At 54.0% G+C, this 20,494-nt stretch overlaps 1 protein-coding gene across 1 annotated transcript in view; it reads left to right on the top strand.

Moving 5' to 3' along the window:
- Positions 1–20,494, top strand: part of LOC113932084 (mucin-17-like) — a 30,254-nt gene that overhangs the window by 8,563 nt on the left and 1,197 nt on the right. The window contains exons 4-17 of the mRNA XM_035722234.1: positions 248–295; positions 1,742–1,825; positions 4,892–4,954; positions 6,404–6,463; positions 7,376–9,509; positions 12,199–12,387; positions 12,886–13,016; positions 13,383–13,441; positions 16,559–16,710; positions 17,121–17,189; positions 17,286–17,448; positions 18,425–18,586; positions 18,770–18,867; positions 19,789–19,868. Of these exons, the coding sequence (XP_035578127.1) occupies positions 248–295; positions 1,742–1,825; positions 4,892–4,954; positions 6,404–6,463; positions 7,376–9,509; positions 12,199–12,387; positions 12,886–13,016; positions 13,383–13,441; positions 16,559–16,710; positions 17,121–17,189; positions 17,286–17,448; positions 18,425–18,586; positions 18,770–18,867; positions 19,789–19,868 (3,492 nt within the window). The remainder of the gene's footprint in view (positions 1–247; positions 296–1,741; positions 1,826–4,891; positions 4,955–6,403; positions 6,464–7,375; positions 9,510–12,198; positions 12,388–12,885; positions 13,017–13,382; positions 13,442–16,558; positions 16,711–17,120; positions 17,190–17,285; positions 17,449–18,424; positions 18,587–18,769; positions 18,868–19,788; positions 19,869–20,494) is intronic.

The following is a 20,494-nucleotide window of genomic DNA, read 5'->3' as shown; positions in this document are numbered from 1 at the left end:
GTCCTCCCCAGTGTCTTCTTCTCCAACCTCGGCCGTGACCAGCCCCTTGGAACAGTCCTCCCCAGTGTCTTCTTCTCCAACCTCGGCCGTGACCAGCCTCTCGGAACACTCCTCCCCAGTGTCTTCTTCTCCAACCTCGGCCGTGACCAGCCTCTCGGAACAGTCCTCCCCAGTGTCTTCTTCTCCAACCTCGGCCGTGACCAGCCTCTCGGAACAGTCCTCCCCAGTGTCTTCCTCTCCAACCTCGGCCGTGACCAGCCTCTCGGAACAGTCCTCCCCAGTGTCTTCCTCTCCAACCTCGGCCGTGACCAGCCTCTCGGAACAGTCCTCCCCAGTGTCTCCCTCTCCAACCTCGGCCGTGACCAGCCTCTCGGAACAGTCCTCCCCAGTGTCTTCCTCTCCAACCTCGGCCGTGACCAGCCTCTCGGAACAGTCCTCCCCAGTGTCTTCCTCTCCAACCTCGGCCGTGACCAGCCTCTCGGAACAGTCCTCCCCAGTGTCTTCCTCTCCAACCTCGGCCGTGACCAGCCTCTCGGAACAGTCCTCCCCAGTGTCTTCCTCTCCAACCTCGGCCGTGACCAGCCTCTCGGAACACTCCTCCCCAGTGTCTTCCTCTCCAACCTCGGCCGTGACCAGCCTGTCGGAACACTCCTCCCCAGTGTCTTCCTCTCCAACCTGGGCCGTGACCAGCCTGTCGGAACAGTCCTCCCCAGTGTCTTCTTCTCCAACCTCGGCCGTGACCAGCCTCTCAGAACAGTCCTCCCCAGTGTCTTCTTCTCCAACCTCGGCCGTGACCAGCCTCTCGGAACAGTCCTCCCCAGGGTCTTCTTCTCCAACCTGGGCCGTGACCAGCCTCTCGGAACAGTCCTCCCCAGTGTCTTCCTCTCCAACCTCGGCCGTGACCAGCCTCTCGGAACAGTCCTCCCCAGTGTCTTCCTCTCCAACCTCGGCCGTGTCCAGCCTCTCGGAACAGTCCTCCCCAGTGTCTTCCTCTCCAACCTCGGCCGTGACCAGCCTCTCGGAACAGTCCTCCCCAGTGTCTTCCTCTCCAACCTCGGTCGTGACCAGCCTCTCGGAACACTCCTCCCCAGGGTCTTCCTCTCCAACCTCGGCCGTGACCAGCCTCTCGGAAGAGTCCTCCCCAGGGTCTTCCTCTCCAACCTCGGCCGTGACCAGCCTCTCAGAACAGTCCTCCCCAGTGTCCTCTTCTCCAACCTCGGCCGGTACCAGCCCCTCGGAACAGTCCTCCCCAGTGTCTTCTTCTCCAACCTCGGCCGTGACCAGCCTCTCGGAACAGTCCTCCCCAGTGTCCTCTTCTCCAACCTTGGCCGTGACCAGCCTCTCGGAACAGTCCTCCCCCGTGTCTTCTTCTCCAACCTCGGCCGTGACCAGCCTCTCGGAACAGTCCTCCCCAGTGTCTTCCTCTCCAACCTCGGCCGTGACCAGCCTCTCGGAACAGTCCTCCCCAGTGTCTTCTTCTCCAACCTCGGCCGTGACCAGCCTCTCGGAACAGTCCTCTCCAGTGTCTTCCTCTCGAACCTCGGCCGTGACCAGCCTCTCGGAACAGTCCTCCCCAGTGTCTTCTTCTCCAACCTCGGCCGTGACCAGCCTCTCGGAACAGTCCTCCCCAGTGTCTTCCTCTCCAACCTCGGCCGTGACCAGCCCGTCGGAACAGTCCTCCCCAGTGTCTTCTTCTCCAACCTCGGCCGTGACCAGCCTCTCGGAACAGTCCTCCCCAGTGTCTTCTTCTCGAACCTCGGCCGTGACCAGCCTCTCGGAACAGTCCTCCCCAGTGTCTTCTTCTCCAACCTCGGCCGTGACCAGCCTCTCGGAACAGTCCTCCCCAGTGTTTTCTTCTCCAACCTCGGCCGTGACCAGCCTCTCGGAACAGTCCTCCCCAGTGTCTTCCTCTCCAACCTCGGCCGTGACCAGCCTCTCAGAACAGTCCTCCCCAGTGCCTTCCTCTCCAACCTCGGCCTTGACCAGCCTCTCGGAACAGTCCTCCCCAGTGTCTTCTTCTCCAACCTCGGCCGTGACCAGCCTCTCGGAACAGTCCTCCCCAGTGTCTTCCTCTCCAACCTCGGCCGTGACCAGCCTCTCGGAACAATCCTCCCCAGTGTCTTCTTCTCCAACCTCGGCCATGACCAGCCTGTCAGAACAGTCCTCCCCAGTGTCTTCTTCTCCAACCTCGGCCGGTACCAGCCCCTCGGAACAGTCCTCCCCAGTGTTTTCTTCTCCAACCTCGGCCGGTACCAGCCCCTCGGAACAGTCCTCCCCAGTGTCTTCTTCTCCAACCTCGGCCGTGACCAGCCTCTCGGAACAGTCCTCCCCAGTGTCCTCTTCTCCAACCTCGGCCGTGACCAGCCTCTCGGAACAGTCCTCCCCACTGTCTTCTTCTCCAACCTCGTCCGTGACCAGCCTCTCGGAACAGTCCTCCCCAGTGTCTTCTTCTCCAACCTCGGCCGTGACCAGCCTCTCGGAACAGTCCTCTCCAGTGTCTTCCTCTCCAACCTCGGCCGTGACCAGCCTCTCGGAACAGTCCTCCCCAGTGTCTTCTTCTCCAACCTCGGCCGTGACCAGCCTCTCGGAACAGTCCTCCCCAGTGTCTTCCTCTCCAACCTCGGCCGTGACCAGCCTCTCGGAACAATCCTCCCCAGTGTCTTCTTCTCCAACCTTGGCCATGACCAGCCTGTCAGAACAGTCCTCCCCAGTGTCTTCTTCTCCAACCTCGGCCGGTACCAGCCCCTCGGAACAGTCCTCCCCAGTGTTTTCTTCTCCAACCTCGGCCGGTACCAGCCCCTCGGAACAGTCCTCCCCTGTGTCTTCTTCTCCAACCTCGGCTGTGACCAGCCTCTCGGAACAGTCCTCCCCAGTGTCCTCTTCTCCAACCTCGGCCGTGACCAGCCTCTCGGAACAGTCCTCCCCAGTGTCTTCTTCTCCAACCTCGGCCGTGACCAGCCTCTCGGAACAGTCCTCCCCAGTGTCTTCCTCTCCAACCTCGGCCGTGACCAGCCTCTCGGAACAGTCCTCCCCAGTGTCTTCCTCTCCAACCTCGGCCGTGACCAGCCTCTCGGAAGAGTCCTCCCCAGGGTCTTCCTCTCCAACCTCGGCCGTGACCAGTCTCTCAGAACAGTCCTCCCCAGGGTCTTCTTCTCCAACCTCGGCCGTGACCAGCCTCTCGGAACAGTCCTCCCCAGTGTCTTCCTCTCCAACCTCGGCCGTGACCAGCCTCTCGGAGCAGTCCTCCCCAGTGTCTTCCTCTCCAACCTCGGCCGTGACCAGCCTCTCGGAACAGTCCTCCCCAGTGTCTTCCTCTCCAACCTCGGCCGTGACCAGCCTCTCGGAGCAGTCCTCCCCAGTGTCTTCCTCTCCAACCTCGGCCGTGACCAGCCTCTCGGAACATTCCTCCCCAGTGTCTTCCTCTCCAACCTCGGCCGTGACCAGCCTCTCGGAACAGTCCTCCCCAGTGTCTTCCTCTCCAACCTCGGCCGTGACCAGCCTCTCGGAACAATCCTCCCCAGTGTCTTCTTCTCCAACCTTGGCCATGACCAGCCTGTCAGAACAGTCCTCCCCAGTGTCTTCTTCTCCAACCTCGGCCGGTACCAGCCCCTCGGAACAGTCCTCCCCAGTGTTTTCTTCTCCAACCTCGGCCGGTACCAGCCCCTCGGAACAGTCCTCCCCAGTGTCTTCTTCTCCAACCTCGGCCGTGACCAGCCTCTCGGAACAGTCCTCCCCAGTGTCCTCTTCTCCAACCTCGGCCGTGACCAGCCTCTCGGAACAGTCCTCCCCAGTGTCTTCTTCTCCAACCTCGGCCGTGACCAGCCTCTCGGAACAATCCTCCCCAGTGTCTTCCTCTCCAACCTCGGCCGTGACCAGCCCCTCGGAACAGTCCTCCCCAGTGTCTTCCTCTCCAACCTCGGCCGATACCAGCCCCTCGGAACAGTCCTCCCCAGTGTCTTCTTCTCCAACCTCGGCCGTGACCAGCCTCTCGGAACAGTCCTCCCCAGTGTCTTCTTCTCCAACCTCGGCCGTGACCAGCCTCTCGGAAAAGTCCTCCCCAGTGTCTTCTTCTCCAACCTCGGCCGTGACCAGCCTCTCGGAACAGTCCTCCCCAGTGTCTTCTTCTCCAACCTCGGCCGTGACCAGCCTGTCAGAACAGTCCTCCCCAGTGTCTTCTTCTCCAACCTCGGCCGGTACCAGCCCCTCGGAACAGTCCTCCCCAGTGCCTTCCTCTCCAACCTCGGCCGGTACCAGCCCCTCGGAACAGTCCTCCCCAGTGTCTTCTTCTCCAACCTCGGCCGTGACCAGCCTCTCGGAACAGTCCTCCCCAGTGTCCTCTTCTCCAACCTCGGCCGTGACCAGCCTCTCGGAACAGTCCTCCCCAGTGTCTTCTTCTCCAACCTCGGCCGTGACCAGCCTCTCGGAACAGTCCTCTCCAGTGTCGTCCTCTCCAACCTCGGCCGTGACCAGCCTCTCGGAACAGTCCTCCCCAGTGTCGTCCTCTCCAACCTCGGCCGTGACCAGCCTCTCGGAACAGTCCTCCCCAGTGTCTTCTTCTCCAAACTCGGCCGTGACCAGCCTCTCGGAACAGTCCTCCCCAGTGTCTTCCTCTCCAACCTCGGCCGTGACCAGCCTCTCGGAACAGTCCTCCCCAGTGTCTTCCTCTCCAACCTCGGCCGTGACCAGCCCCTCGGAACAGTCCTCCCCAGTGTCTTCTTCTCCAACCTCGGCCGTGACCAGCCCCTCGGAACAGTCCTCCCCAGTGTCTTCTTCTCCAACCTCGGCCGTGACCAGCCTCTCGGAACAGTCCTCCCCAGTGTCTTCTTCTCCAACCTCGGCCGTGACCAGCCTCTCGGAACAGTCCTCCCCAGTGTCTTCTTCTCCAACCTCGGCCGTGACCAGCCTCTCGGAACAGTCCTCCCCACTGTCTTCTTCTCCAACCTCGGCCGTGACCAGCCTCTCGGAACAGTCCTCCCCACTGTCTTCTTCTCCAACCTCGGCCGTGACCAGCCTCTCGGAACAGTCCTCCCCAGTGCCTTCCTCTCCAACCTCGGCCGTGACCAGCCTCTCGGAACAGTCCTCCCCAGTGTCTTCTTCTCCAACCTCGGCCGTGACCAGCCTCTCGGAACAGTCCTCCCCAGTGTCTTCCTCTCCAACCTCGGCCGTGACCAGCCTCTCGGAACAATCCTCCTCAGTGTCTTCCTCTCCTACCTCGGCCGTGACCAGCCTGTCGGAACAGTCCTCCCCAGTGTCTTCTTCTCCAACCTCGGCCGGTACCAGCCCCTCGGAACAGTCCTCCCCAGTGTCTTCCTCTCCAACCTCGGCCGTGACCAGCCCCTCGGAACAGTCCTCCCCAGTGTCTTCCTCTCCAACCTCGGCCGTGACCAGCCTCTCGGAACAGTCCTCCCCAGTGCCTTCCTCTCCAACCTCGGCCGTGACCAGCCTCTCGGAACAGTCCTCCCTAGTGTCTTCCTCTCCAACCTCGGCCGTGACCAGCCTCTCGGAACAGTCCTCCCCAGTGTCTTCCTCTCCAACCTCGGCCGTGACCAGCCTTTCGGAACAGTCCTCCCCAGTGTCTTCCTCTCCAACCTCGGCCGTGACCAGCCTCTCGGAACAGTCCTCCCCAGTGTCTTCCTCTCCAACCTCGGCCGTGACCAGCCTCTCGGAACAGTCCTCCCCAGTGTCTTCTTCTCCAACCTCGGCCGTGACCAGCCCCTCGGAACAGTCCTCCCCAGTGTCTTCTTCTCCAACCTCGGCCGTGACCAGCCTCTCGGAACAGTCCTCCCCTGTGTCTTCTTCTCCAACCTCGGCCGTGACCAGCCTCTCGGAACAGTCCTTCCCAGTGTCTTCTTCTCCAACCTCGGCCGTGACCAGCCTCTCGGAACAGTCCTCCCCAGTGTCTTCTTCTCCAACCTCGGCCGTGACCAGCCTCTCGGAACAGTCCTCCCCAGTGTCTTCCTCTCCAACCTCGGCCGTGACCAGCCTCTCGGAACAGTCCTCCCCAGTGTCTTCCTCTCCAACCTCGGCCGTGACCAGCCTCTCGGAACAGTCCTCCCCAGTGTCTTCCTCTCCAACCTCGGCCGTGACCAGCCTCTCGGAACAGTCCTCCCCAGTGTCTTCTTCTCCAACCTCGGCCGTGACCAGCCTCTCGGAACAGTCCTCCCCAGTGTCTTCCTCTCCAACCTCGGCCGTGACCAGCCTCTCGGAACAGTCCTCCTCAGTGTCTTCCTCTCCTACCTCGGCCGTGACCAGCCTGTCGGAACAGTCCTCCCCAGTGTCTTCTTCTCCAACCTCGGCCGGTACCAGCCCCTCGGAACAGTCCTCCCCAGTGTCTTCTTCTCCAACCTCGGCCGTGACCAGCCTCTCGGAACAGTCCTCCCCAGTGTCTTCTTCTCCAACCTCGGCCGTGACCAGCCTCTCGGAACAGTCCTCCCCATTGTCTTCCTCTCCAACCTCGGCCGTGACCAGCCTCTCGGAACAGTCCTCCTCAGTGTCTTCCTCTCCTACCTCGGCCGTGACCAGCCTGTCGGAACAGTCCTCCCCAGTGTCTTCTTCTCCAACCTCGGCCGTGACCAGCCCCTCGGAACAGTCCTCCCCAGTGTCTTCTTCTCCAATCTCGGCCGTGACCAGCCCCTCGGAACAGTCCTTCCCAGTGTCTTCTTCTCCAACCTCGGCCGTGACCAGCCTCTCGGAACAGTCCTCCCCAGTGTCTTCTTCTCCAACCTCGGCCGGTACCAGCCCCTCGGAACAGTCCTCCCCAGTGTCTTCTTCTCCAACCTCGGCCGTGACCAGCCTCTCGGAACAGTCCTCCCCAGTGCCCACGGTCTCTCCAACCTCGGCCACCACCAACGGCTCCCCACAGTCCTCCCCAGGGTCTTCTTCTCCAACCTCAGTCGTGACCAACCCTTCAGCACAGTCCTCCCCTGTGTCTTCCTCTCCAACCTCGGCCGTGACCAGCCTCTCGGAACAGTCCTCCCCAGTGTCTTCTTCTCCAACCTCGGCCATGACCAGCCTCTCGGAACAGTCCTCCCCAGTGTCTTCTTCTCCAACCTCGGCCGTGACCAGCCTGTCGGAACAGTCCTCCCCAGTGTCTTCTTCTCCAACCTCGGCCGTGACCAGCCTCTCGGAACAGTCCTCCCCTGTGTCTTCTTCTCCAACCTCGGCCGTGACCAGCCTCTCGGAACAGTCCTCCCCAGTGTCTTCCTCTCCAACCTCGGCCGTGACCAGCCTCTCGGAACAGTCCTCCCCAGTGTCTTCTTCTCCAACCTCGGCCGTGACCAGCCTCTCGGAACAGTCCTCCCCAGTGTCTTCCTCTCCAACCTCGGCCGTGACCAGCCTCTCGGAACAGTCCTCCCCAGTGTCTTCCTCTCCAACCTCGGCCGTGACCAGCCTCTCGGAACAGTCCTCCCCAGTGTCTTCTTCTCCAACCTCGGCCGTGACCAGCCTCTCGGAACAGTCCTCCCCAGTGCCCACGGTCTCTCCAACCTCGGCCACCACCAACGGCTCCCCACAGTCCTCCCCAGTGTCTTCTTCTCCAACCTCAGCCATGACCAACCCTTCAGCACAGTCCTCCCCTGTGTCTTCCTCTCCAACCTCGGCCGTGCCCACCGTCTCTCCAACCTCGGCCACCACCAACGGCTCCCCACAGTCCTCCCCAGTGTCTTCTTCTCCAACCACGGCCGTGACCAGCCCTTCGACACAGTCCTTCCCAGTGCCCTCGGCCTCTCCAACCTCGGCCACCACCAACGGCTCGGCACAGTCCTCCCCAGGGTCTTCTTCTCCAACCTCAGCCGTGACCAACCATTCAGCACAGTCCTCCCCAGTGTCTTCTTCTCCAACCACGGCCGTGACCAGCCCTTCGACACAGTCCTTCCCAGTGCCTTCAGCCTCTCCAACCTCGGCCACCACTAGTGATTCGGCACAGTCCTCCCCAGTGTCTGTTTCTCCAACCTCAGCCACTACCAGTGCCTGGGCACAGTCCTCCCCAGTGTCTTCTTCTCCAACCACGGCCGTGACCAGCCCCTCGGTTCAGTCCACCCCAGTGCCCTCGGCATCTGCAACCTCGGCCACCACCAACCCCTCGGCACAGTCCTCCCCAGTGCCCTCGGCCTCTCCAACCTCGGCCACCACCAGCCCTTTGGCACAGTCCTCTCCAGTGTCTTCCTCTCCAACCTCGGCTGTGACCAGCCTCTCGGAACAGTCCTCCCCAGTGCCCTCGGCCTCTCCAACCTCGGCCAGCACCAGCGCCTCGGCACACTCCTCCCCAGTGTCTTCTTCTCCAACCTCGGCCGTGACCAGCACCTCAGAACAGTCCTCCCCAGTGCCCTCGGCCTCTCCAACCTCGGCCACCACCCGGACTTCAGAACAGTCCTCCCCAGTGTCTTCTTCTCCAACCTTGGCAGTGACCAGCGCCTCGGCACAGTCCTCCCCAGTGTCTTCTTCTCCAACCTCGGACGTGATCAGCCCCTCGGCACAGTCCTCCCAAGTGCCCTCGGCCTCTCCAACCTCGGCCACCATAAGCAGCTCTGCACCGTCCTCCCCACTGTCTTCTTCTCCAACCTCGGCTCTGACCAGCCCCTCAGCACAGTCCTCCCCAGTGCCCTCGGCCTCTCCAACCCTGTCCACCCCCAGCCCTTCGGCACCGTCCTCCCCTGTGTCTTCCTCTCCAACCTCAGCCGTGACCAGCCCCTCGGAACAGTCCTCCCCCGTGCCCTCGGCCTCTCCAACCTCGGCCACCACCCGCACTTCGGAACAGTCCTCCCCAGTGTCTTCTTCTCCACCCTCCGCCGTGACCAGCACCTTGGCACAGTCCTCCTCAGTGCCTTTGGCCACTCCAACCTCGGCCACCACCAGCGCCTCGGCACAGTCCTCCCCAGTGTCTTCTTCAACCTCGGACGTGACCAGCCCCTCGGCACAGTCTTCCCAAGTGCCCTCGGCCTCTCCAACCTCGGCCACCATAAGCGGCTCTGCACCGTCCTCCCCAGTGTCTTCTTCTCCCACCTCGGCTGTGACCAGCCCCTCGGCACAGTCCTCCCCAGTGCCCTCGGCCTCTCCAACCTCGGCCACCACCAGCGCCTCGGTACAATCCTCCCCAACGTCCTCTCCTTCTCCCACCTCGGCAGTGACCAGCCCCTCAGCCGTGTCCTCCCCAGCGTCCTATGCTTCTCCAACCTCGGCCGCCACCAGCCCTTCGGCACAGTCCTCTCCAGCGTCTTCAGCCTCTCTAACCTCGGCCATCACCATCTCCTCGGCACAGTCTTCCCCAGTGTCTTCACATGTATCCACTCCTGGCTTCTCCAGTTCTTCAGGAACTTCTGCTTCCTCCTCGTCTGGGACGTCTTTGTTTTTCAGCACCACAACTCTGTCCACCTCAACCTCCAGAACAACGCCTACACCTACTATCCGGAGCACCACCTCTGCCACAATCCCAATTTTCTCCACTAGTTCCACTAGTGTTTCAATAAGAAGCACCCCCACTCCAACTCCTACTGCTTCAGGAACCACACCACGTAAGCAATTTTTTGAATCTGCCTTTTGAAGCTATATTTTTTAATATGTCCCCATGGGCTTCTTAAAGTTTTGCCCTTCATACTCTTCTTTTGCTTTACTTGATTCTAGTGAGATCAAATGTTCCATGTTGTCACCCTGTCTCTGACCTCTCTGTTCTTCAGCTGTTTCTTGAGCTAAGTGCACTCTACCATACAACACACTTTACATCTCTTTTCCTGGACCCCTTCAATCCCCAGCAAAGTGTCGACACACTCCATTTTTTCCTTTTGTATTGTGGGGACTCTGTCCCATTGTGTTTTATTTCCTATAATCTCATGAACTTCATATCTTTCATTTGGATTTTATGTCTTTTTAGTGGTTTTTTTTTTCATTGACTTTGCTCATGCTTAAGTGCAAAGTTTTTTGTTTTTGTTGTTTGTTTTTGTAAGAGTGTGTTGCCAATAGTACTCACATATGCCATTGGCAACTATCTCTCTGCTACCATTCACTTATTTTGTTTTTTCTTATTTTTTACTCATCCACTACGGAAGCCAAGAAGGTTCACTCTTATCAGCTCTGAGCTCTGCCTCTATGCCCTTGAATGTTTCTGTATCCTTATGCCTCCCTGTCTTTTCTCTGTGTCTAGAGCTTCACTCAGCTCTTTGCTCTGGGTAAGATGAGACCTGCCCCACTCCATACCTACTGTTATAACATACTGTCATTATGTAATACGTAATATACAATATATATTATACAATATGCCTTATACTTTTGAGATTTATTATCAGAGTGAGAGAGGATATTTGCCATACATTAAGAAAAACATACTGCTTAAAATACTTGAAGACATTTGCTGGTTTAGATGTACTATAGATATGCCCCGGGACATATGATCTGTGTCTCCCTGGGGCACTGCCCAATCCTGTCTTGAATTTAAGATGAAGGGAAGTTCTTCAGAATTTGGTTACTGCATTTTCTCAGCACTCTGTGAATTCTTCCTCTGGCAAGTTATTTCCCTGGCCTTTATTTTATGTGGCTTTGTTCTTTGGTTTCTCTCCAATGTGGCATTGTCTTGTTGAGCTCTCTGGTTCTCAGATGGAGGTACTGAGCATCTTCACAGGGGAGGTCTGGATCTTGTGTCCCTAGGAAGTCCCACAGGTGTGTTGTAGTGAATGCATGACCACCAGGCCTACAGCTGGTGTTGATCACCTGTCTGAAGGCAGATGGTCTCCCTTCATCTTCCTCTTATTCCCTGGAGGTCGGCTTTCCCTGTAGACCCTTGGGCAACAAGTCACACACCCCAGTAGTTGCTTTTGCTGCTGTGCACAAGGTTGTGTTCAGCACTTAGATCAGGTCTGGACATCTTCAGTAACACGCAACAGAGAGAGTGAGAGAGAGGCTGATTTGGATTCATGGATCTTTATTGTGCCCAGGACACCACTCTTGACTCAACTCTTTCATTCTTCCTGAATGTCTTGTACCAAAGGCCTGTAACCAGAAGCTGTGTGATGTGATGGCCGTGGGTGTGGTCCATGCACTCTGAATCTGGTAGGAGAGGGGTAGACCAGGAGGCAGAGGTGGGGCAGGTCTTCCTAGAGTATGTGCACATCTCATGTGCTTCCTTAGACAAAACACACCTGGAATACTAGTCTGTGCAGGTACAGCTCTTTTCAAGAAAAGCCAAGGGGAGGGACACCTGGGTGGCTCAGTCAGTTAAGCATCTGCGTTCAGTTCAGGTCATGATCCCAGAGTCCTGGTATCAAGTCCTGCTTCAGGCTCCTTGCTCGGCGGTGAACCTGCTTCTCCCTCTGCCTGCCACTCCCCCTGCTTGTGCTCTCTGTCTGTCAAATAAAATAAAATAAAATAAAATAAAATAAAATAAAATAAAATAAAATAAAATAAAATAAAATAAAATCTTTATTTATTTTTTAAAAGATTGTATTTATTTATTGGAGTGATACAGAGAGAGAGCTAAAGAGCACAAGTGAGGGAGAAGGAGAAGCAGGCTCCCCACAGAGCAGGGAGCCCGATGTGGGGCTCGATCCCAGGATCCCGGGATCATGACCTGAGCCAAAGGCAGACGCTTAACGACTGAGCCACCCAGGCGCCCCTAAAATAAAATCTTTAAAAAAAGAAAGAAAGAAAGAAAACCCAAAGGGAACAGAGCTATCACTTTTCCAGGCAGGTTGTGGGAAGTTACACTCCTCCCTCAAACTCCACATCCCAGAAAATAAAGAGGAATCATGAATAGTCACAATGGCAACAGTTTCCAGTATGAGCTCTTCTGAAGCAGGTTTTGGAGAGACAATTACATACTCATTCTCAGGCTTGCTGGAATCTAGATTGGTCAAGTTCCTCTGGATATTCCTAGTTTCTCTTTCCTCTTTTCTCTTCCTCAGCCTTGACTGTGTGGTCCCTCACTACTGACAACACTAGGTTTCCTGTTCCTTTCTTTTCAGGGCTAAAGTAAATCATACTGGAATACTCCAAGACCAGGTCAAGTCTGGCCTCCACATGGACCATGGGCAGGTCTCTTAGCCTATCTCCACCTCACTTGTCCCATCTGTAAAGTGGGGATGACACTAACTGTCCTGCTTACCCCAGGGTCTCGTGAGAGTATCAAATTAGACAGTGCCTATGAAAATATGGTACAAGTTGTAAAATGTTGTGCAAATATGTGAGGGTAAAGCGGGGCCTTGTCCCTTTCAGGGATCTGCTTAAATGGAGGGACATGGAACGGGAAGGTCTGTGTTTGCCCCAGCGGCTACCAAGGAGACCATTGCGAGAACAGCGTCCCGATCTGCAACAATGGTGGCCACTGGGATGGGATCAAGTGTGTGTGCACTAACCTCTTCCAGGGGCCGAAGTGTGAGGAGGTGGTCCCCAGCATTGAGATAGGTGAGTAAGACCTCAGGGCCGTGCTCTCCCCAACACTGGACCTCCATTCCTGCCCCTCTGCGTGTCCAGGAATATGGCCTCTTCTGGGGGCAACCATTTTACTCAATGGTAAGAAAGTTGAAACATTAAAAAATGAATAAAGCAAGAAGGTATGGTTTGGAACAAAACACAAATTTGACACAGAATTTTACCATAAAATACACCTAAGATAAATGAGTGTGTGATGGGGGAGAATACAAAAAGTGTGTGGAATTCTCATAGAGAATGTAGGACCCGAGATCCCCTGGGCTCAATTCCAAAGCCGTGAGGAGTGCGGTGTACTCCCCACCCTCCAAGGGCACTCTGGTGAGACCTGAGTGGGGGGTCGTGGGTGGTGGGCCCAGGCCACTCCCCTGCCCAGGGAAGAATTGCTGGAGTTGTGGGTCTCCTTGGGAGGGAACTCGGGGTGAGGGATTGGCTCTGTCCTCAGTAAGTGGTGCTCCTGTCTGACCACCTCAGAGCCTCCACCGGAGACTGTCTCTGCCCAGATGGAAATGACCGTGACAGTGACCAGTATGGAGTACACCAAAGAGCTAGAAGACCGGAATTCTGTACAATTCCAGAACTTCAGTGAGATATTCACAAAAGAGGTGAGCCTGGGAATGCAAGTCCCCGTGGGCCACTCTGCTCTCCCTAGGGAGGAGTCTCTAGAGGTGAAGAAAGCAGCTGAGGGCTGTTCTCTTGTTATAGGCTTGTGAGTTTCTCAGCTCATTCTTTTCCTCAGGGTTTGCCAGAGAGCTTGTGGAAAGACAAAGCAAGTTTCCATGAAAGGGGAATGGGGGCCCCATGGGTGGGGCTGGTCTCTGAGGAGGGACTCCTCCATCGGGACAGTGTGGACTCCTGACAGGGAATGGGGGAACACAGCAGATGTCGGCCTTCCTGAGTTCCTATGGAAAGACCTGGCAGGCTCCAAGTTGGGTCCTGTGGGATGACACTGTGACCTCCTTGCCTTTCAGATGAACATAGTTTATCTTGGAATCCCTGAGTATCAAGGGGTCAACATCACAAGGCTGTTGTAAGTATCTGTGGCTCCTGGGAAGAAAGTCTTTGGAGTGGAAGCAATAGTCATAATTATAAAGACAACTGTAACTCTGCCTCTATATTAGTTGGCTAAGGCTTTCATAACAAAATACCCCAGACCAGGTGGCTCAAGCAACAGAAATTTATTTCTCATGGTTCTGGAGGCTGGCAGTCCAAGATCAAGGCGTTCAGTGGGTTGGGTTTCTTCTGAGTCTCTCTTCAGCTTGTAGACAACTACCTTCTTACTGGGTCCTCACACAGTTTTCCTCTATTCAAACATATCCTTGGTGTGTCTTTGTGTGACTGAATTTCCTCTTTTTTTTTTTTTAAGTTCTTGTTTATTTTTTTAACAATCTCTACACTCAACATGGGGCTCGAACTCATGACCCTGAGATCAAGAGTCACATGCTTTTCCAACTGAGCCAGCAAGGAGCCCCCCAAATTTCCTCTTATAAGGACACCACTCAGATTGGATTAAGACCCACCCCAACAGGCTCATTTTAACTTAATCGCATCTATAAAGGCCCTATCCCCAAATACAGATGCATTCTGAGGTACTGGGGGTTAGGGCCTCAACACATGAATTTTGGGGGAACACAGTCCAGCCCATAACACACTCCAAAAACTATGGTTTCACAACATATTTTCAAGTTTTGGAGCTCTAATCACCCTGTGAGTGAGGCCAGCAGGACTGTTCCCATTGCACAGATGAAGAAACAGAGACCTAGAGACAGGCATTGAGTTGCCTGAGGGGTCATTTACGGAGTGGGAGAGCCAAGAGCTCTCACAGAAGTCCTCTTATGCTGGAGACACTGACACACAAGAACACCTGCAGGTTACAGCTTGTGTGATGGACACCCCACTTGTTTTCAGAGATGAAGCCCAATAACTTAACTCGGGAGGAAACCCCAGGGAAAAGTGTCCAAGTCGACAGGTGGCCGGTATTCACTCTTACTCACCTCCCACAAGATTCTGCCCCCACAGAATCTCAGCCCCATTATCAACCTCGACTTTTTGAAATGTTGAGAATGGTGCTGGCCAATGAGGTTCACAGGAGTTGCCCAGCCTCCCCCAGATCATGAGGGAGCTATCGTTCCCATGGTTTACAGAATCGTGATAATTTTCAAGAGGAACTTAGAACCAGTAGGGAGGAAGTTGCACAAAAATCACAGGGAGGGGAAATGTGTCTGTCAGCCTCTGTTTTCTTCCTCTCTCAATTGTGTTGAACCCAAACCTTCTCTCTCAAACAAGAGAGGCCACCCTAGGTGGGACCATATGGGCTTGCCATGCCCCCTCCCTGTGGTCTGTGAGCACAGCAGGTGCCCCGTGTCTGCTCTTCAGCAGCTCAGCTCCCCTGGAAGAGAAAACCAGTTTTCTTTCTGGTCCTAAAACTTCCTCTCTGGGTTTGGCATGTGCTGACCCCGTAGAGCTCTCTTTTTCCCCTGGGGATGGGGCAGTCTGTGGGTGCAGATGTCATCTTTCTTCTCTACATGTCTCTCTCTATCTCTCAGGCAAGAGAGGGAGGACAGGCTCTGTGGATCAGGTATTTTTACATTCCTGCTGGGTTTTCTATCTATGTTACCACCTTTGGTCAGATAAGAGGAGACAGCTGGGCTCTGAGGGCTCCAGAGAGATCTGGGAGTGGGCAGATAGGAAGTGAGAATCATTCACCTCGGAAGTATGGAAGGAAGAATCCTAGGAACCATCTATCCTCATGTTACAGAAGAGGGAACTGAGGCCCCATGGGGCCAACTGCTGGTCCAAGATCAGCCGGCTACTCAGGGCCAGTGTTGGGATTTCCTCCTGTACCTCATAACTCCCACTACACCTGCGTGGCCTTGATAAAGCCGTCTTTCTCCGTGGGAGCTTTCAAAACGGGGACTGAGGACAGTGATGGACTCTGGGAGATGCCAGATGCCACCACCACATGGGTTTCTTGACCCACATGTCTTTATTGTGAAAGATGGCCTTGAGCTACAAGATCCTCTGGTCCCTTCTAACTCATTCTAGAGGTTATTTGAATTCCACTCTTCTATATGTTATATACTATGAGTATAATTATTATCTCATTTAACTCTATTATTCTGTATTATTCTATTCTTTATGTTGTTCAGGAGTAAATCCACACTCCCCCAATCTTCTATTTATGTTTGAGCCTCTGAATATACTGGTAAGGAGAAAGCAAGGGAAAAAGAGTGCTTTGGGCTTCCATTACTTAGGAATCTTGAATTGTGAGCATGGGAAGTCTGGACTTGTTGCTGTATTTTTAAACCCAGAAAGCTCATTCCTGGGGTGTAAATAATCTCTACACCCACGTGAGAGAGAAGTAACTTGCATTCTAGAATAAGAGCTTATTGACTTCCAAGTATTTCTGATCCTGTTTTGCATACACAGAAGATGTACTGCTTTGGGGATTTGGAGCTAGGGGAGAGAAAAGGAAACAAATGGAAGCTGTTAGCGTGTCTGAAGTCGCGCTTTCTTGGTGGCCTTGCCCCTGGCTTCTCCTAGCTCCTAAGCACAGAGTAGGAAGAGACTGTCAGCTAGAATTTTAACCTTTTAGGTGTCAGAGATTCATTTTAGAATCGACACAAGTGTATATGAGTAGAAAATATGTACATATGAGCTTCAAATCTGTGCATGCTCTTAAGAGGCTCACAGACCTTCTGCAGCCTTCCACCTAGCAATTTTTGAATCTTGTAAGAGTCTCTGGTGTCCTCCTACCTCTTGAGGACACCTTGCTGGCAGCTGCCCAGTCTCCTGTTGGAATGCATCTGATGACACCTTGAGGATGATCTTCCATGGTCCCACCCCTCTGTCCATCTTTGCCCTTGAACCTTCCGAGACTTCCACACAGAGCTGCCTAGAACTTAACCTTTGAGACAGTTGTCAGAGGCGCAAGTCATGGTATGAGTCCTGTGGGGAAGTGACTAGCACTGTGCCTGGAATGAGCCTTCACCCAGGGGACTCCGGGTCATCACTTCAACCATCTTCCCCCAGCTCTGCCTTCCCATGGGGACAAAGAGGGCATATCCTGCCTGGGAAAAGGGGTTGGAGAAGTGAGCACCTATTATGACTTGTGAGGATACTCATGGATATCTTTTTCTCTCCTCAGTGCTGGCAGTATTGTGGTAGAACATGAAGTCATCCTGAAGACCAACTACACCCCAGAATACAAGGAAGTTTTAAATAAGGTCACCCAGGAGGTGAAGGAAAAAATCCAGAATGTAACCAAGGAGCAAATAAGCAGAAATAATACCTGCGAATGTAAATTCCTAGGCTCCTGGGAGGGGCTTGAAGGGGTCGTCAAGGAATCTTTAAGCTTTGTCATCCTTGGGGTGGGGGAAGGGGGAAAGGCAGGCGTACACGCAGGCTACATCCTGTGGGGCACCAGTCTGCGGGGAAAGTGAGAATAAGCATGGCTTGTTATGCGGAGAAGATTCTTCTGAATGTAATGAATAGTGTGGGACTCTTGGCAAAGGTGCATGTGGGACGAGACATGGGGAGGGCACAGGGCACTTGAAGGGTCATTATTCCGGAGAGCTAGGCATGAGGCTGGCATTCCCCGTCTGCAGGGATGGGTTTCCCACCACCCCTCATCACAGCCCCTCTCCCCACTCCCCCAACCCCTACTAAAGCAATCTGTTTTAAGGGGCTCTATGTGTGTCCATTCACAGCTGTACTGTGCTACAATACGACTGCCACCAAGGTGCAAACGGTCACAGTTACTGAATACGACCCTGCAAGTAGGTGACTTGGTTGGGGGGGCCTCCAGGGAGGGCAGGGGGAGGCAGACCGTGTGCCTGGTTGCCTAGTCACTGCAACTTCTCCATTCCCCACAGAGGAATGCCGGGAGAGGGCTGGAGATGATTACGCTGCCTACTTCTTCGTGGAGTACAAGGAAGAGAAACCGAACTGCATCAACCGCTGTATGCCAGGCTTCAACAGATCCCTGAACTGCAACTTCGGGAAGTGCCAGCTAGACCGCAGTGGCCCTCGGTGCTAGTGAGTGTCCCTCCCCAGCCTGGCTCTGTCCTTCCTCCCCACCCTTCAAGACCTTGCCTAAAGGCCAAGTCATGGAGTGGGTCCTGGCCTCTCTTGAATGCAGGCAGCCACAAAGGACCCATGTAGCCAGAGCCCCAAGGCCAGGTCCAGAACAGGCCTCAACAGCTCTCCTCCCCTCCCCGGGGTTTGTCCAGTTGAGACTAAGGACTGTGCCAAGCTCTAAAGAAACAGAAGGAAAGCCCCAGCTTCAGGAAACTCCCAGTCAGATGGGGAGGATAGAACCTTGCTTCCAGGGGGAGACCATACTGATGAAATGAGAAGGTGACCCACCCACACGGGGAGGGTGGAAAGCCTGTAAAAGCCCGAGTCCCAGGCTTTGCCCACTGAAATGAAATCAAAGAGCAACCAGGGGGAAGAAGTCACACATATGCAAAGGCCTGAGCAGATGTTCTGGTTCTGGGAAAGTTTTCTGAGCGAGGATTTTGCAGGCTGGTGTGGGGAGGAGAGGAACAGGGCTTAGAAAGGGTATCTCCAGGGAGGGGAGGGAGCTTCGGAGGCAGAGTGTATGCTGGGGATCGGGGATGGGGATTTGCTTTTCCTGATAGAAAGGGAAAGGCTGAGAATGTGATGGCTAGTGTGTGGATAAAAAGGTTGCTGTTGGGGTCTCAAGTTCCTGGGTACAGCCCAGGGCAGCACCAGAGGTGGGCCAACTGCTCTAGATCCTGGGCTGCAAAACCTAAAACTATTGGGCTGAGTATTGGGCCTATCTTAGGCCCATGCCGTGGAAGCTGGACTTTACCTCTGTCCATCCCCTCAGGGCTCCTCGTTCTGGACCCCAGCAATGTCGTTTTCACCCTCTCCTCCTCTTCTGCACTCATGGGGTCAGGGCTGGATCTGAGGCAGGGAGATTGTGGGTGTTGGCTGCCCCTGACTCAGAATCCTTCGTCTCTCCATCTGCCCCCTCTGTCCATCTCAGCTGCCTGACCACAGACACTGACTGGTACAGTGGTGAAACCTGTGAGTTCAGCACCAAGAAGAGCCTGGTGTATGGGCTTGTGGGGGCAGCTGGTGCCATAGTGCTACTCGTCCTTGTTGTTCTCTTGATGTTCATGTTCCGTTCCAAGAAGGAGTTGAAAAGGTGAGTCCCTGCTGCTACCTCTCCCATTTGCCTCCAGCTCCTCTTCCTCCTTTTCTGATCCCTCTGCCCTCAATCATTCACCCTCAGGGTGGACAGTGGGAGAGCGGAAAGGAGGGACATAACCAGTCCCCAAATCCTGGTTCGCTACTCATCACGGAATCTCTCTGGTGTTTCTGTCAATAGGCAAAAGTCTAGAGTGTTTCAGTTGTATAAGTGGCATGAAGAAGATGGAGGACCAACCCCTGGAACTTTCCGAAACATTGGCTTTGACATCGATGAAGGTATGGGAAGTCCTCAGTGCACTCAAAATGTTTCAAAGTGTGGAGACACACATGGGAGGCACACGGGAGGACTTAAAAGAGCAAAGAGAATAGTATTTTCATCTCTAAAACATTGGGTTCCACATTCGTACCCCTATTTCCACCTCTGGCTCCTGCAAAGCCCTGGATGAAGTGTAGGCATGGGCACAGCAGAACTAGACCACTGGGGGGCACGAGTTGCTTGATGGTCTAGATTTCTCCAGAACACAAACCTGCCTATGTGGACCCGGATAGGCACCTAAGAGTAGGTGAGCTCACTGGTAGGTGATTTATAGCTCAGTCAAGTGATTAACTGCAGATTTTGTCAGGTTAAATGTATGTGTTAAAATTTCTACAGATTGAGTCTTTGCATTCCAAAGAAGGGAAGAATGGAACGAGGAAACCATTTCAGTCAATCCACAAAAAAGCAAGAAAGGGGGAACAGATGATAAGGAAAGAGATGACTAATAGGAAGCACAAAATAAGATGGTAGAAAATAAGGTGCTGGGTGGCTCAGTTGGTTAAGTCTCTGCCTTCGGTTCAGGTCACGATCCCAGCGTCCTGGGATCGAATCCTGCATTAGGCTCCCTGCTCTGCAGGGAGCCTGCTTCTCCCGCTCCCTCTGTCTCTCTCGAATAAATAAACAAAATCTTAAAAAAATAAAATAATCTACCATAACAACAACAACAAATATAAGTGGATTAAACACTCCAGCTGAAAGAGGGAATTAAAAACAAAATCTAGCTATTTTCTGTGAATGAAAGGCAGAGCAAAGATGAAGGCATAAGCATGGAAAAGGACAAAAAGGAGAAATACTAGCCCTGCAGTGGGTGGGATTGATAGGGAGAGATGGGAGATTGTCTTCCTAACCAGCTGCTTCCATGGGGCTTTCTTCCCTTCCAGCTCAAGATGACGCCATCCACTTGGACTCCATTTATAGTAACTTCCAGCCCTCCCTGGACCACATAGATTCTGAAACACAGGTAAGAAAGGCATGGATGAAGCGCTCACCTCCCCCTGCCCTGAGACCCCATATCCTCTCCTACCATGGTAAGATCTTCAGGAAAGCGAAGTCATGTTTATGGTTGTTAGTCTGGGTGACATCTAGGTCTACATTGCTGGGAAATGAACAATAACTTGGGGTGGCAGCAGGTGGAGGAGAAGGAGCTAAGCAGCAGGGTGGAATCTACCTTCTCTAGATACCTGAGGTTCCAGGTTCAGAGATTTCTTTCCACTCTAATTTTTAATTTTCAAACCCACATAAAAGTCAAAATAGTAATGCACTAAATACCCCGCCTAGATCATCAATGTTTAACATGTTGCTACATTTTCATTATATGGCAAGGTATATATATACATATATGATATACATACCCAACAAATTTTGCTGGACCATTTGGAAGTCAGTTGCAAACATTATGACATTTGATAAAATGATAAAAGTGATAAAACGCTTCAGTACACACCCCCAAATCCCTCTAGCATTCCCAATAAGTTGATAATTCCACAATATCATCCAATATCCATTTTTCTAATGAACCCAAAAACATCTCTTATTCCTAGATTTTTCAAATATGAACAAATTTCACTCACTGACTTTTGTTGTGTC

This window comes from Zalophus californianus, chromosome 10 (genome assembly GCF_009762305.2).
Source record: "Zalophus californianus isolate mZalCal1 chromosome 10, mZalCal1.pri.v2, whole genome shotgun sequence".
Lineage (NCBI taxonomy): Eukaryota > Metazoa > Chordata > Mammalia > Carnivora > Otariidae > Zalophus > Zalophus californianus.
The sequence above is the reverse complement of the archived record's forward strand: the minus strand, read 5'-3'. Positions and strand labels throughout refer to the sequence as shown.